The sequence below is a fragment of the Haliotis asinina genome, chromosome 2, assembly GCF_037392515.1.
Source record: "Haliotis asinina isolate JCU_RB_2024 chromosome 2, JCU_Hal_asi_v2, whole genome shotgun sequence".
Classification (NCBI taxonomy): domain Eukaryota; kingdom Metazoa; phylum Mollusca; class Gastropoda; order Lepetellida; family Haliotidae; genus Haliotis; species Haliotis asinina.
In genome coordinates, this window is record NC_090281.1 from 74,497,322 (window position 1) to 74,515,324 (window position 18,003).

General features: G+C 40.2%; 1 protein-coding gene across 1 annotated transcript; it reads right to left on the minus strand.

Moving 5' to 3' along the window:
- Positions 1–192: 192 nt before the first annotated feature.
- LOC137274302 (uncharacterized) lies at positions 193–17,079 on the minus strand. The gene is made up of 8 exons (XM_067807438.1): positions 16,783–17,079; positions 9,336–9,732; positions 8,497–8,631; positions 7,406–7,559; positions 6,118–6,280; positions 5,246–5,393; positions 4,734–4,868; positions 193–3,118 (listed from the first exon to the last, which is right to left on the minus strand). Exons 2-8 carry the CDS (start codon positions 9,712–9,714, stop codon positions 2,928–2,930), a joined length of 1,305 nt encoding a protein of 434 aa, XP_067663539.1. The 5' UTR covers positions 9,715–9,732; positions 16,783–17,079; the 3' UTR covers positions 193–2,927.
- Between the last annotated feature and the right edge of the window lie 924 nt (positions 17,080–18,003).

Genomic DNA, 18,003 nt, shown 5'->3' on the forward strand with positions numbered 1-18,003 from the left:
TTGTGAGAGAAGATGATGCCAAACTGGTCACAGCCAAGAACAGGTCATGCTTTGTTGTGATTGGTCTGTACTGTTCTCACAAAACTACCATTGTGATCATGAATCATGACCATCTTGAAGCTTTGTCATCACCAGATCATATACTGATATATGGTCTCGGTTATCACAAATCATGGTTACCAGACGCAAAAGGAAAATCATGATAATAGTGTTTTATTTGTTCCTTATAACAATCTGTGAAATGTGCATGAATATTTGGAACAATTTAACATTCAATCAATGCATAAATGTTTGAAAGGAAGTGGTCCATATCAACTGAAATCCCAAAATCAAATAAACTGATGATACTGAACACATTTTACAAATCACAGTTTCGTATTACATAGACTGAAAACTAAAGGAAGGGGTAAAATTATTGTGATTTTCAAGTGAAGGACAATGATGGCACAGAAGGCAACATTCTTCACATTTTGCATTAATACATGAGGTGAAAGATGATGATTAATGTGAATGTACAAAACGATGTAAATTTGTAATGCTGAAACAAGCTCTCTAAGATTGCAATACTGATATGGTAAAGGTATCCAAATAATTTCACAGGTTGTAATTTTCTATACATAGTGTTTACGATATGGTCAATCCCACTGGTTTTCCAACATTTCTTTGTTAAAAGAACAATAGAATGACACGGGTGATCAGACAAATGAGGTCACTATGGACTAAGCACTGGACAATTGTGCAACAAGCTGGGTGTCAATATGAAGTTCATACACCACTGGTTCTTGTACTTAAAACTGAATATGTGTAGCCTAATATTCTTAACAAATACCCCTTCCAGATCGTTGAGTACAGAGGTTATCCAATTATATTACTGACTTTGGGTATGAGGTAGCTATGACCCCATCGTGTTGAACCATCTTGAGACCTCCTTTCAAAGGGCCAACCATGTTGAGAGTTGGCATCACAAAATCTGAGGAAATTTTCAACATCATGGGTGTCTTCAAACACAGAAACCACAATTCTCCAGTTTCTGGATTCCTTGGATCGGCAAAAGTACTCTCCCAGGGCTGGCGGAAAATCTCTAATCTAGTTGCTGTATCATGTCCACATTCATCTGTGTTTGTACATGCTACTACAACCATGTACACATAATGGATGCTCAAAGATGTAAATAATGTAAATCTGTTGATGTAGTAATTACATGTCGCAGCTGACGTTCACAACCACCTTATCAGATACTACAAGATACTGCACAATTTTAAACAGTTGTGAATTACTTGCAGTTTGCAACCAGTTACATATTATTTCTGGGCAAACATGCATGGTATGGACCTTGATGACCAACATTTAGTTTAATTATCACTAACCAGAACCTCTCTGTACATACTTCCCATTATTCTATGGAAACACAGCAATAGCACCAACAAATATAGCAATGAAATCTACACTAAGGAAAGGTTTTTGTCATGCTTATGCAATAATGGACACAAGTTTTCAATTATCATTGAAATTAAATGGATAAAATTCAGAAAATCATAGCACCATTAGGCTCTCTGGCTCACATAAACCTTTTGATTACAGTCAAACCCTGTTTACCCGGACCCCACATATCCGGAAACCCCGCCCTCCGGACGATTTTTATGTGAAACGAAACTTACATTCATTAATTGTACCCGCTTAACTGGACCCCACACTTCCGGACCCGTACAGCGAATTTTCAAACCATTCCCATACATTTCCACTGAAAAATGATCCAGTTATCCAGTATTAAAGTCAAACCAAAGTCATATGGTCATAAAAGGGACAAAACCGCTAATTTTGACAAAATTGGTCCAGAACTTGTCAATGACAAAATGGTTCATAAATATATGGCAGGGTACCACTTCAAAGTTAATTGCTTTAATCATTCATGTATAAGCTGACCAATGAAGCGTCATAATAAGGGCAAAGCGGAGTCTCGAACCCTTGATCAGAAGATCCTGTCACACTCAACAGATGCAGTTCTCTTCAGCAAAGCCTCGAAACATTCAATGTAGCAGCCATGCTGTCTACCAGTACTGGGTCATCCATGAATTTTTGAAAAATATTTTGAAGATGGCATTATGGTTGATGAAAGGTCAAACTTAAGAGATGATATATGGCACAAGTGTGAAAGTTAAATAACAATATCCAACATAATATGGATTGGTCCTTCAGTATACCAAGTTGATCACAGATGCTTTTGTTTATTCAGTACTTAACACCTCATGTTTGTCATCCTTAAAGGGACAGTGCATCAAGTGTTCTGAGGTATGGTTTTAAGAGTCTGAAATAACCCATCAGTGCCCACCACAAATGTAGGGTTGGGCAAACTCAATCTGAAGTAGGAACTGATGCATGCCTTTCTGGGTGGTCCTTGAAGAATTCTGGGCAAGAAAGTCATTGATTTCAGGTGACCTTCAATTTGAAGATTGCAAACACTAGCTTCTTATCATATTAGTAAATAGCTTATTTTGTAAGAAAATCACTGCAACTTCTCAACAGCTGGCCAGTGATGCAAAAAATGATGGAATCCAGTTTGTGTAGTCAGTTTGTTGCCTTGGCTGTGTGGAGCTTATTTGTTTTGGTCAAGAATTGAATCAGGCAGGCACTGAGGGCATAATTGAAACATCTGAAAATTATTTACACATGATAAGAACCTCCGGAACTGTTGACGTACTGTCCCTTAAATTGAGCCCTAAGGACATGTAAACCATGTTCAAATAGCTGCTGTAATGTTTTGGTAAAAGCTCATCCTGATGCTGTATCCACTAGATGCTGTAACAATACAATAGTTCTATTGTGAACAATAGTCGGAGTGTGCATATAACTGACAACAGGTTATTAACACATTCCAAGTTGTTCTGATCGATCACCACTGAGATTGTTTTTGTCACTTCTACTTCAAATCATGGCTGCCACCTGATGATGGTAATTGTTTCATCATCAGCTGCTATGGCAACGACAGGACTCTTGCCATCGTCTCCAAGGGATATAGATGTGATGGTGTTTTTCTCAGTCCTCAAAGAACTATATGGATGTTTAAACTCCAGTGTTTCCCATGTTTTGTTGTCTGGTATACTGTAGAGGAACACGCCACCTGGTGGTAGAAGATAAGATCAGTTATGTCAGCAAAATCTGCTAGTGAAAAACTCAGTCAGCGAAAACTTAGCCTCGGTACTTTTCGTTACACTCCACTACTGAGTCTAACAAAACCTTATGGGAGGTTGTGTCAGGTAACCTTTGAGATTGGCCAATCAGAACACAGCTTAGGAAATCGCGAAAGTGGACATTTGTACATACATTTTGAACTTTTATCTCGAAAAGATTTGTACCCGAACGATTCTGAATGCTATTTAGCGTACCATCTATTTAGCGGACCATCGCGTCTGGGTGATGCACATGGCGCACGTTACAATCATGACAACAGTGAGCAAACAGTCGCTGAAAGTAGTGTTTGGGGCAATATTCAAGGATGTCATCTTGCAGAAATATCTGCTTATGGTAATCATGTCAACAGAAACCCCAAAGGGCATATACTGCAGGTCAAATAACTGTGTTATATGCAGGTTTTTGTTTGTGGAGAGATCTGTGTCAGTGACCTGAATATTTTGTGAGTCCCCCTGGTACCAAAGTAGTAGCCGTTATCTGACAGGTTAAATTATTTAACCATCTCGCTATTGATTGGACGGTCATAGGTCGCTCAGAAGGTAACCTGACACAACCTTCTACTAGGGTTTGTTAGACTCAGTGGTGGAGTCTAACGAATAACACTGAGACTAAATTTACTTAGACTGGTGAAAAACTTTAGTCAGTACTTCTGATCAATCATTGCATGACAGGTTAGTGAGGGGTGGTGGGTGTTGTAAGACACAAGCATTAATGATGAGGCCATGAAGATCTCAGTTAGGATTGATCTTCAACAACCGATAATTGTTGTAATAGGTGACTTAAAGGACCGGACGTCATTGCATCCCAATTGTGTAGATGATGTCAACCACTGACAGACTGCCACTTTAGCTGCAATATTGTTGAATTAAATAACGAAGAAATGACAATTGAGTGAATCTGGAAACTGCTCTAAACAGTGATCCAGTTGTATCCCTGTGAAAGGGAATACTGCTCAAGGAAAGCACAAAATGACCAGGACACATGAGTGAGTTTTGGACTTTGATTCAATGCTACTTTGAATAGTTTCCCTAATGAATGTGCAGAAAACCTGATGTGTTCGTGGTTTAGTTTAACACACATCATTCACCACCTCAGTGAAACCTGTATGCTAACAGACCTAAAAATACAGTCAAATTAAACTGGAATTCTAACCCATGATCAGATGCTCTGTTGTGTCTGATGGACAAAACTCTGCATCATGAACTAAAATGCCTAGAATGATAGGTCTACTTCTTGGCATGAACTGAGGACATGTGAAATAGGGTTTAACATAGCTTTACTAAAAATATATATCAAAATACCCTTACTTAAAAAATATATATCAACATACCCTTACTTAAAAAACATATTTCACATAGTTAAATGCTCATATGTGTGTGGTTGACTATCAGTAGACAGTTGTCAGTTGTATAGTCCTAGTCCACAGATATACTGTGCCTCAGTTTGACATGGATAACCAACTGAAAGTGAGAACACTGACATACACAGATGGCCAGTCCTTGTTATGTCCTTAAATGTATCACAATGATAGACACAAGTCCTACCCATAGTTGTAGCAACTGCTAATATTGTCCCTCTCAATGACAGACACTTTGCAGTTCCCTGGTATGTCTCGAACAAATCCTCTGCCAACCATTGGATGAATTTTGAGTCCCGGCGTACACACAGGCTACCATCATCTAAGGGTAATGAGAAAGAGTACAGAATAGATCATCCTATACCCAAGGCAGTCAGTGAGTGAAAGCAGTTTTCATTTATGTGACATGCAAACCAACTGTTCTAGTACAATGAAACAAACTTGTAGGAAGATGACATACTAATTCAAGATGTATGATGACCCACACAAATTCTTCCACAATGACTCCAGGTCTTACATAACACAACCTAATCCTAATTTCCTGTTGACAAATTAGTGTCCTCCAAATGGTTTAAAATACTGCAATAATTTCTCAATAAGACCAATTTGATAAAAACAATATAATTTGATTTTTTGTTCTCGATGAAGTACTCGGGTATATCAATCAGATCTAATTTGCAACTGGAGGATACTACTCACCTAAAAGGCAAACCAGACGCTCTCCTTGTAGACAGATCTGCTTAACACTACTGGAAAACTTCTGTATAACTTCCGGCTCCCTGCCACTCAGCTCATCTTCACCACTGTCCCATATCATCAGGTTGCCCATGACATCCCCGGACACTACCTACATAACAATTTGTCGCTAGAGATCAGCCCAGACACAAGCTGCCCAACACCCAACAGATTAACCCCCACATAACAGGCAAAACACTCCACAGATCAGCCCACATACAATAGGCAAAACACCATTCAGCTTAGCCCAGACAAAACTGGCAAAACATCATTCAGATGAGCCCAGACAAAACTGGCAAAACATCATTCAGTTGAGCCCAGACACAACTGCAACCTGTTCAACACCCTACAGACACAACAGGCAAAACATCATTCAGATGAGCCCAGACACAAGCTGACCAACACCCTAGAGATCACCCCAGACAACCTGCTCAACAGATCAACCCCCAAACTGTCTGGTCCAATACTAAAAGGAGGAGTACACAAGTATAGTCAAATGTAAGACCAAACTATGAATAGATTTTTCTATTAATAAAACAGCACTGTTGTATGAACAAGTTCTTTACGTTGTACTATTCAATCTACCTCTCTTTATAAATATAGTTGAACAGCTGTGTGAAGTTGCTGCCAGATCCATTTGGTACCAAATACAGTTAGGAAATCCTTTTGGCTTCTACATGTCTATGTTGCCTATTTTAAGCATGAGCGTTACTGTAAAAGTCACTTTCAAAAGCATTGCGAATGTCTACAATTTAACAGAATTCAAAACATGATTTTTTTTATAAATTGTTACAGTTCATCCATTCATGCTATCTGAACACATCATATCTATTTACTGTTCCAAATGTCATGGCAACAGCTGTGACATTTGATGTCCTTTGTCCCCAGAGCTGATCTGTCTGTTCCAGGCTCAATGGTCGGGAGGACGACACCCGCCACACAGGCTGCCCATGAAGCACAGATGACTTGGCTGCTGCTACAAAATACTCCCCACAAACACTGAAATTAAGTTATACAGAATGGCAACAGCTTATTCTGAAGGGTCCCTAGCATCATACTTTTCTGTTGATCAAGTGATAAAAATATGGTTTCCAGTTTATTGATAAAATCACCTCTTTCAGTGCATTTCATAACAAATGAGAGTGAGTGAGTGAGCAAGTGAGCAATATCATGGCAGGGACAGTAGGAATGGGCTTCACACAATGTGTCCATGTGAGGAATTGAACTCAGGTCTTTGAAGTGACAAATGAACACCTTAACAACTAGGCTACCCCACCACAACACAAGTGAGAGGGTTGTGTTGAAAATAAGATGAAATGGGGCTTTCTGGATCAATGCACCTTAAATGTATGTGCATGCCTGTGTTTGCATGTGTTTACTTGCCCGAACTAGTCAGCATATAAAAGTTATTTTCAATGCTAATTTTAGCTCAATCCATTCCATGCAGTTAATGAGTGAGTGAGTGAGTTTAGTTTTACGTCGCACTTAGCAATATTCCAGCTATATGGCGATGGTCTGTAAATAATCGAGTCTGGACCAGACAATCCAGTGATCAACAACATGAGCATCGATCTGCGCAATGGGGAACCGATGACGTGTCAACCAAGTCAGCTAGTCTGACCACCCGATCCCGTTAGTCGCCTCTTACGACAAGCATAGTCACCTTTTATGGCAAGCATGGGTTGCTGAAGGCCTATTCTACCCCTAATGTGAATACCTGGGTTAGATATTGTTTCATGGCTCAGTTCCACCTAATCCTTATTTTCTTCCCTTAATACAAAGTGCCAGACAGGGTAACAACAATTACTGCTTTTTAACATTTATAGGAAAGATGTGGCCAAACATCGAACCTGCCAATCAGCTAATCACTTGAATTATGTGGAATGCCATATTACACAATGGCAATTTCAAGTAGGCAGAAGGCCCTAAGTCATGCAAGCTTTCATCACAAACACTTTCTTGTAAAAATCAAACAACCTCATCTTGACAAATGTCATGGTGGATCTGGGACTGGCACAATCAAGCCCTCGATGTTTGCACAGCCAACTGCAATGACTTAGAAGATTTAGCTACCCCATGATTACAGTTTTTGATGACTTTATCTACCCAAGTTCTCATACTAACCTGAGATTGTTGACTTGTTGTGAAAAATGTGCAATGTGATGTGTGTCTGAGCCCCGAATTGTTGACACATTGATGACACAATCTCGAGATGATGATGCAACACAAGGACAGGCTTCCTCCATTTGAGCAGTCCCCAGATCCTTCCAGCTCCTTTCTGATATAACATCAATGAAAATCAAGATCATCAAAAAGAAATTAATGTACTAAATTCTTAACTGTGAGAGATAATCCCATTATTGCATGGGGAGACACATTTCTATACTATACTGAACTGCTGAAGAAATGCATCTCTGGCTTTTTGTCAAGTTTTTTAAAAGAAAACATAAACATGATAGCTTACTTTTATGACATTTCATTTTCATCAAAACCTGTGTTTCTTTTGTCTTTCAGTACATGTATACGGGATGAGACACATTACCATCACTAAATAGTGTGATATTCTGTCATTATTGCTTAGAGACAATACAGAAAGAAAACAATGTACAGTGAAGAATTACTTTTTTCATAACAGCAATTAAGGACAATAACAGGTGAAACAGGTTTTTGCAAGGGCAGGATGATATGTATCATCAAGAGGAAAATAAGGATAGAATATATGCTTTTCATTTTATGTGTGACAGTTAATGACTGGAAAAACAAGGATTGGCAGACAGAAAATATCCAGATTAGGGCTGTAACCCAGATATCCGGGATGGGTCGGTAATGACTACTAATGAGCTGGACCTGGGTATCCATCTAAATACATAGGTCCATGGTCACATGACTAAACAATGTAGTATGTTGTTCTCTCATGATTAGCAGGCTGTATTTTCTTAGAAGATTTAGACGTTATTTACTGTCACCTAATTTGAATATAACATGTGATCAAGATAATGAAAATCTTAAAATTTTAGCCTCTGAGCTGAAGAATACATTGCCATTTTTTTTTATGAATTTTATTTCAGGAATTAATATATTGAGTATATCCTGGTAGGGTAGGGTAACTGGGGCACCCGATGGGGTACCAGGGTAGAAATTTTGACCCATCCCAGCCCTAATTCAGACAGTCTAACAAAGAGACACTGAGGTAACTGCTGGCGACAGTCTCCCACCTGATGCCAGCACCCGGACACAGGACACATGTTGGTGGTGTTTATGTACCAGCCCCATGGTGAGGGCATCAGTCTCCTTCAGGTTCTCCCATACCAAAACATTGCCAGTGGTGTGGCCGGACACCAGGTACCCCTCTGTAGATCAGCACAATAAACGCAGGTATTAAAACATTCGGAGACTGTGAACTTGACAAAGTACAAAGGTAAAATTAAAAAGAATGCACGCACTGATAATACAAATAACAATGCAATTTTTTACTGTACATAACAATGCAAGAACATAACATAATTGGAAAGATCTTATTAAAATTTGTCAAGACTGTGAATTGTGACAGCTGAAGGTCCATCTTTAAAGGATCTACACATCAGTTAGATAGTCTTGCTTTTAATTCAGGGAAGGTTATGGAATAACATTCCACATAATAACCTTAGCATGACATATATCTCCATTGAAAGGGAGTAAGTTTCATTACATTACAAATATACGCAGGGAATACATAAAAAACAAAATTGTCAGCCATTTTCGGAATTTAATGCACCATTGTAACACTAACAGTGATTGAGTCTGATTTTTTAGCAATATTCCAGCAATACATGGCAGGGGGCATTGTCTTCCCACATAGATTATTTGTCTGAAGATATGACATGTAACCATTGTGGGAAGAGAATGGGCAGGGAGCACCAGAAGTGGGCTTTACACAATGTACCCAAGAGGTGAATCTACTCTGTGTGTTCAACAAGACAAGGCCATTTTATAACTACACCGCTACCCTTCTATCCCTAATAGTGAGACCATCATATGACACGATGTTCAATCAAGACACAAAAAGTAGCATTACCTCCTAGATCAATGGATGTAGCCTTGCCATACATGAAAGGAATGGTTATCTCCATAGTGGTCTCACGCCATTCAGTCAGCAGCTTGTCTCGTCGGTATTCTTGATACAGGTCTCGCCAAAACTCCCAACCAATACGATTACACACATCTGCAGTTATCTCCCCTTGTTCAATAAATCGGCACATTCCTGTGAGTTCTACCAAAATGTAGGATGGTATTTCTTTCAAACAACATCTCAACCAAATATTAAAAGACGATTCTAGATGTCCTACAATTTCTTGCCAAGATCGACAAACACACTGAACATGGCCTAGGGACACACCATCCAGCTTTGCCAAAATAAAGTACTGCAGTTCGCGTGGGAATTCTAGGATATGCATCCCTGGAAGAGACGATGCCTGAAATAGACAAGAACAATTATAATGGGACAAAGGTACTGTTGGAAATTGAAAAATAACTGTTTTTAGGCTGTTACACTGTATCCCTCAAACTTACACAACTACAAATAGGATATGTCAAAATAACTCACTTTAGTTTGACTGGGCATTCAGTAGAATGTGAGAGATGATTAGAAAAGCATGTTTACTCATAAAATCAGGCAAAACTTAGAAAAACTACAAATAGCTGCTGAAAACAATAGATCAGACTATAGATCACAAATAACAAATGTCTCAAATAATACAGATGGCATGACCACCCACAGATCAACAGGACTGGATATTGTTATATATGTTAGGACATGCTGTGTTTTTCCCTACTTTAATTCCCTGATAGTATTATCACATCTTAGCTGTATTCTCTCTCCCCCACTCCCGTCCCCTACCATCGTCTGCTTCACCCATACTGGTTTTGCTTTTGAGAGGACCCCTCCTGTCTGTTTGATTTTATAGTTATAGTGAGACTCCATGGTAGCTAGATCCTTAATACTTTCAACATGAAAGTTATAACGTTTCACGTCAGCCATTGTTTATAACGCAGCTAAGTCTAAATTCAAAGCGGACATTTAAAAAGTGCCCTTTGTAATACAACATCATGGTACACTGATCTGCATAAAGTCATGGTCTGTTCCAAATAAGTCATTCTGGGCTTAGAAAAAATCTGCATTGTTCATTTCTGCACTATTCTCCCCTCAGTAAAGTCCTTTTTTGCATTTCCTATCTCCCTGCCACTGGTATGGTAGTTAGGCTGAACCTATTTGAACAGACATTTCACACTTTCACATACCAACTACAGAAATTGAGATAACATGAAAAAAACAATTTTTTTCCTATTTGTGACAGTATTATATATTCTTTTTTTTCTGTTACAATCACAACTGGGTTTAAATAATGCAGTCTACTGAAAATTAACAGAGTGCTTCTGTTCAAAAGCTATCTTCGACTAAGATGATTGCAAGTCTCATACCTTAACACTGACTTAGTCTTAATGACATTCATGACAATGAGGAGATCATGTGTTGGCCAATTTCCGGGTGTAATATAATCTTTGTTTTATTCCTCCATGACGAAGAGTACATACAGAAAGAAAACAGTATTTATGTACTTATGTCAGAATTTTCATACACATTTGAGCTAATATCACATTTGAATTTAAACAGTCAAAAACACAAGTGACAATGAGTCACTGGAACACAGCTTTGTACATCATGCTGATGTATTTTATTATAAACTCAGTCAAGTCCTCTTTGATTAGGGGAAAGTCAGGTTAGGTTGTACATGACAGCAAGCACTCAGTCAGTTCCGTTGGGTTCATGTTGTGAAGTTTTATGTTGAATTCAACTGGTCCGACATTGATTAGGCCTAACCACAGTTCGTCCCGAGTTGCCTCTGTGTATCCACATACGAGGGGATGTCAATAAGTTTTGAGCCTTGAGCATTTTTCATACCCAGGTGTCACAGCCTATGGTATGACATTGAACCTTGGGGTGTAGCTGATGTGATATATACGTTTTGGTATCCTACTCTCAGAAGTTACTGAACAGCTCACATTGACAGAAAGAGACCACCCTCACGGCAGTGAAAATGAATAAAATTGAGTATAGAACAGTAATTAAGTTTTTAGTTCTTGAAGGAAACGCGGAGAAGAACATTGAAGAAAGGCTTTCAGCAGTTTATGGGAAGTCTTCCCCTTCATCTGCTACCATCAAATGATGGGTCAATGAATTTAAGCATAGTAGAGAGAGTCTTGAAGATGACCCCTGTCCAGGTCCTAGTCAGGAAAACATTGACAGAGTGCATAGACTTGTGCTCGTCAAATCACACTCAACGAGGTAGAGGAGACCACAGGCATTTCACACGGATCCATCGAGACAATTCTTCATGAACATCTCGTCATGTCTAAGGTGTGTGCAAGATGGGTGCCAAGAATGCTTACAGATGAAATGAAGCAAACAAGGGTCACCAGACACAACTCAATGCTAACCAGATACAACAAGAATCCGGAAGATTTTCACTTCAGGCTAGTAACCTGTGATGAAACCTGGATCCACCACTATGATCCTGAGAGCAAACTAGAATCCATGGAATGGAAACATGTCACTTCTCCCAGAACCAAAAAGTTCAAAGCCTCCAGATCAGTGCAGAAGGTAATGGCAACAGTCTTCTGGGATAGCAAAATATGTCATCCACATAGATTACTTACCAAAAGGAAGAACAATGAATGGGGAATATTACGCTAACTTGTTGAGGCAAGTGCCACAGTCAATTAAGGAGAAGTGCCGGGGCAAGATCAGATGTGGTATTCTTTTACATCAAGACAATGCTCCAGTACACACCTCTCGCGTTGCAGCCGCTGCTGTCCAGGAATGCAGGTACGAAATCTTGCCGCATCCCCCTACTCTCCAGACCTGGCACCAAGTGATTACCATCTGTTCCCCAGTCTCAAGAAACACTTGCGTGGTCGTAGATTTCAGGATGATAATGAGCTTATTGCTGCTACTGAGGCTTGGTTTGAGGACCAAAATGGCGCCTTCTACAGGAATGGCATCAGCGACTGGCAGAAAAGATGGAACAAGTGTCTTGACTCACAAGGGGACTATGTTGAAAAATAAATGTGGTTCATACCAATATTTTGTGTTTTTCTATGCAAGGTCAAAACTTATTGACATCCCCTCGTACAACTACGGCGTGAGTGAGGGGGTCATCATACATTAAACCACACCGATGACACAGCCTTGTTTCACACAAGTCTATCACAGTCGCGCAAGCTTTGATAACAAAGTTAGCTTGCTGTCTGAGTGATGCATCAAGCAATGACACCGTCCATGCAGGATGGACTTCAAGCCGGCGATGTATTCGATGGAACTTGGGGGCCAGGGGGTCATCTGCCAGCCGACTGTTCCACTGTGCCACTAGATACTCTCTGACTGATGTCTTCATTATTCTCCTCCGCTTCAAACTCCCCAAGAAAGATCCCGATTCTAGGAATTTTTCCAAGTGACAATAGTGTACATACTTCTTGAGCACCCTAACAACATCAGGCACATATCCGACCGATGACGATGAGACGTTGTGTAAGTAAGCACATCAACCGGGATACAAACAGTTTGTGAGGGAGATATTTGTGGTTCATGTTCAAGAGACCACCCAGGAAACACAGCTTCCGCTGATCTATAACTGCCTCTAGGGGCAACACTCCAAGGAGTCCAAGACAACTATCAGTTCGAGTGGTACGAGGTAGGTCTTGGATTGACTTAATGACGTGTCTGTAAGATCTTTCCAGCATTAAGATCTCAACTTTGGAAAGGCTAGTCCACAACTCTGACCTGTACAGGGCTTTGGGAAGAAATACACGGCTTACAACTGTCAGGCTGATGATTGGGTTTGTAAATCGTGGGTGAAACCCACAAGCTGTCAGTGATCTCATGCCAGACCGCAAGGAAACGGCAGCTAGCGTCACATGCTCTATGCTTGACATGTTACTTGACAAGACTATTCCAACATGACGAATTGTATCCTTCCATGGGAGAGGTTGGTCATACAACTGAACTTCAACCTGCTTTAGTTGTTGAGATCTCTGTCGGTATGGAAAAGTCACTATTTCACTCTTGGTGGTTGACAGTACATATCTCCAGTCGTTGCTGTATTCCTCCGAAATCCTCACCATCTCTCTGAGGGCAGAAACCCTTGATGAAATGAGTGCTACATCATCTGCCTGAGAAGGAGAACACGCACTTAAGTCCATCACAACAGCACCAAGATTCGACTGAGAGAGTTTCTGGAGCAGGGAGTTCATGTACAGCAGATACAACTTCCCTGACAGCACACCTCCTTGTTTGATGCCCTGAATCATGGGGATGGGCCTAGGACACTTTGAGTCAAGGAACACTTGATACCTCATTCCAGTGTACATGTCGTCAAGAGCAGTCCACAAGGAACCTTTGATTCCACTCTTATATTTCAAACCATTGTGCCATACTGTGTCAAAGGCCTTCGATGTATCCTTTCACTCATGGTAATGGTGTATCGTCTCTTGCAGGTTGAAGGATGTGAGAAGGGCAGATAACTGAGATTGATATGCCATTTGTTGTGGGTGAGGGAAGGTGTCAGTTTGATTTAGACCTCAACACAGGGGAGAGTGATATGCCACGGTAAGAGTTCGGATCTTTCTTTGATTTATTACCACCTTTGTACAGAGGCACCAGGATACTCTCACGCCAAGCTGTCGGGATATGTCCAGATTCAAGAATGATGTTATAGAGAGTTGCCAAGTAAAACATCAGGGTTCTGCCACCATACTTTAGGTGTTCGTGTACGAGTATACGATCTTGTCAGCACAGCCAGCTTTATTGTTCTTCAGCTTGGCACAGCACTCAGTGACTTCCAACTCTGTGAATTTCATTGGTTGTGGATCAGGTTCTTCCTTGCATTTAACACAGATCTCCTCAACTAGGGATTCTACCTGCTTACAGAAGGAAAAATTGAAATTGTCTTGGTCTTTGGCAGCATATACATCCTGAAAATGGCTAGCCCAAGCATCAAATATGGATTCTGGATCACTGTGCACTGTCCCTTTATACAATATTGGGGAAAGTGTTGACTTGTGCTCCCCTCTAATTAACCGCACACGATTCCAAAAGGTTCGGATATCAAGGTCATGGGACTGTTCGAGTTCTTGGAAAGTCTGTGAGATGTGGTTATCATTTGCTCGTCTCATATGCTTCCTGAACTCAGATTTTGCAGCTTTGTAATCTCTGTAGGACGGGTATGCAGAGCCACAAGGTTAGCCTTCAGCAAGCAAAACAGTGCGCTTAGAAGTCATGTGATAATGAGAATCATTCATGATTTTGTTCCAGTATGGCTTCAGAAATGACCTGAATGATTTGTGTCTCCCTGCTGGCATGCAAGATAGTACATGTTATTGCTGAATAATACTCATCAATGTCAATCAGTTCACAATCGTCCGTGGGAGGTTTATAGTCCACAGCAGATGGGAGACAGCAAAGGTATAATCCTTCAGCCTGTCCTGGCTTCTTGCTTTTTCCCAGGAGACAACTCCACATTCCTCTCGCCAGAGTCTCGGTACAGGTGATGGCAGGGACAAGGTAAAGATGACTGCATTGTGGTCAGACACATTGAAGGGGGCATCGTTTAGGATACGGGCAAATAAAACATCACTCAGGGTCGACTCAGGTAACAACATCTGGTCTATCATAGTGCGTGGTCCATCCTGATAAGAGCAGAAGGTCCAGGTTGGACCTGAACAGAGGTCTAGAGTGTTCACTGAAGTAAGGCCTGACCTTTGAATTGTCTCGTTGATTCTCCTTGATCGGACATTTTCTGTGAGTCTATAATGAGCACAATTGAATTTTGTATTTAGATCCCCCATGATAATTACTTCACCGAGTTCTGTGTAGGCAGCATATATGTCATCAACAATGTCAAGGCAAGTAAAGAACAACTCATTAGGTCTAGTCACAGCCGGTAGGTACACATTAAATATGTATAAATGTGTGCATCCAGGAACGTGAATCTCAACACCAACGAAGAAGTCATGGTCACTGGGTATCTCCTGACAATAGCACTGGAATTGCTTAGATATAAGCAAAGCTACACCACCTCTAGATGCAAAGAAACCAGCAGGCAATAGTTGACTATCTCCGAAACATCTGGCAAATACTGAGTATGGATCAGCAATTTGTGTTAATAAATGGAGGTTATGATAACCGAGTTGATGTTCACTCGGTCCACAAATGTCCACATCATACTGTGAGAGGCATGATTTGAGATAGGGCACACTGGTTGAGACACCTTAATAACATTCATGTCAAGTAAGAGATTAACATCATGTTTTGGACAATTTCCGGGTGTTATTGAGTATTTGAAGCATGGAGGTTTCAAATGAAATATTCCCGTGCTTCAAAAACTCAGTAACACCCAGAAATTGGCCAACACATGATGTTTATCGACATTGTAAACACAAAAGTAAACCAAAGGGTTTTACTGTCTGCACTCGTTTACATTGAGTCGGGGTACAGCAGTGAAGTGTCATCAGCTGGCTGTTTCAGCTGGTTCCCATGATAGCATCGATCTGGAGCTGCTCATTTGTGATGTCATTAGGACTTTACGTCCCAATATGATTTGAAAGACTTCACCACTGTTGATGACTCAACAAAACAATTGTTTGCGAGGTTTCTGCGTGTAAATACATAGTGAATAGTCTTGCAGTTTCCAGGAATCTAATACCATTTGATCATGTTTTTCAACCAATCAGATTACAGAACACAGTGACTTTTGGTTTACAATGTTAGTTAACTATGGTTGTTTTTGTTCAATGGTGCCCTGGGCCTAGATTTTCAATGTTTTGTTAGCGTTAAGTTAGTTGTAAGAGCCTTACATTAACATTAACCTACGACTATTTAGCACAAAGATAGCTTTGAAAATCTAGGCCCTGAGTTCTATGGGTTCTTAACTTCATCAGATTTAATCTTACCTCAGTTCCTTTACAAACTACGACTAAACTTCAAATACATCTACATGTATATGTATATTTGCCAGTGTAACATATTCAGGGGACTCATCTCAAGCCATTTCACTTATTATTGTCTGATATCTTTATTCCATCTTGTTTCAGCGGCTGGACTGAACTAGGCTCGTGTTAAGCCTAGCCCTAACCTCTCTAAAGTTTATTTCTACTGAAATCCAAGAAAGTGTTTATGAACGCTCTGAGCAATATTCCAGCTATATGGCGCCCTAATTATTCATCCAGTTCAGATAACATAGTTCTAATGGTCCTGATGCTGTATTTGCACCGTCTCTCTCAAAAATGACAAAAGTTTTGTGAAGTTCTTACTTCATAAAATCACAATTAAACCAGAAGAAGTGTTTGCAGTAATTTCATGGACGATTTGATGATTTGTTAGCGTTTCGTTTTCTTGTACCATCATCAAATCTCTATGACAATGCCTTAATATGTTAAATGATGCAACTATTTTTATAATAACAACTAACCCTCAGACGAGTCCTCGTCTGCAGCTTTGTTAACAGCCTGTATAGGTTCTGTAGTTGTCCTTAATTCGATCTAGCTGCTCTCAGTGATGCTACAAAATAGAATTCAGTTTTTGTACTGGCATAACCTGAAACATTATTACTACCAACAAGAAATATTTTCACAGCACGGGAAACAGTATCCGCAGTTACATGTGTTTCACGCAGTTTGTCGGTTAATGCATGCCTGTTTAGTCAAGTACGGTGGAGACAAAACAGATGTCTTTCGAGACTCGATGCGTGAACACACAATAACAGAACAAGAGTTATCTCCCCTTTTTGTTCCCGTTTTCATTCGACTAAATGTACATACGAGGGCTGGTCAAAAGGTTCAAAGTCTACATAACTTATAGACTAGTGACAGCAACGAATCCTAGGATCGTTGTTGGAGAGTGTTCTTCATCCGCATTTCCTGTAATTTTTACTCAAAACAGATCAACTAGTTCTAAAGCAACAGGCCCTTGTAGCCTACTGGGGTATACACGTAGTACATATGTGGGGTAGGCTGCAGTTTACCGGGCGCTCGTTATTCAGCAGTCAACGTGCTATATAGCGAGTCTGCGCTACTGCACGATCCTTAGCTCTTGACCTCTACGGCCATTAATGAAGAAACAGTGGAAGCTGTTGAGAAATGTATTTTGGCAGACAGACGTGTGACTATTGTTGAAGTACGAGAAAACGGTCTAAGCGACCCTAAGGGTATCTGCGCGATGGGTCTCAAAGCTAAGTAAACTATAAGTACTGAGACTAAGTTTACTTAAACTGGGTGCCAAACTTTCTCACTGCTGATTTGAACAAAAACAGAAAACTTTAAAAGTATTGTTTTGTTTCTTTTCATTTTATTTTTATATTTTTTTTTATTTTAAAAGTAGATTAGTAACAGGGGATGAAAGATGGATTTATCATTATGATCCTTTGTCCAAACGTCAGCCCATGGAGTGGCACCACCCCACTTCTCCACGCAGGAAGTTCAAGTCTTTCAGGTCAGTTAAGAGAGTTATGGCCACAGTGTTCTGGAATGCAAAGGGCATCATCCATGTTGACTACCTAGAGAGTCAAAAGACTATCACTGATGCCCACTATACCCTATCTCCACAGACTGAGAGCATCTAATCTAATTATGAAAAGTTCTGTGGTTTTTTTGCGGGCTGGAGTTCTGATTTTACATGACAATGCTTCGTTTCA

Excerpts from the sequence above, each read along its gene's own strand:
- LOC137274302 (XM_067807438.1), bottom strand. The coding sequence starts at position 9,714 with ATGCATATCCTAGAATTCCCACGCGAACTGCAGTACTTTATTTTGGCA. Across the intron at positions 7,560-8,496 it reads TGTCCGGGTGCTGGCATCAG|AAAGGAGCTGGAAGGATCTG; the intron begins GTGGGAGACTGT and ends ATGTTATATCAG. Across the intron at positions 4,869-5,245 it reads GCGTCTGGTTTGCCTTTTAG|ATGATGGTAGCCTGTGTGTA; the intron begins GTGAGTAGTATC and ends CATTACCCTTAG.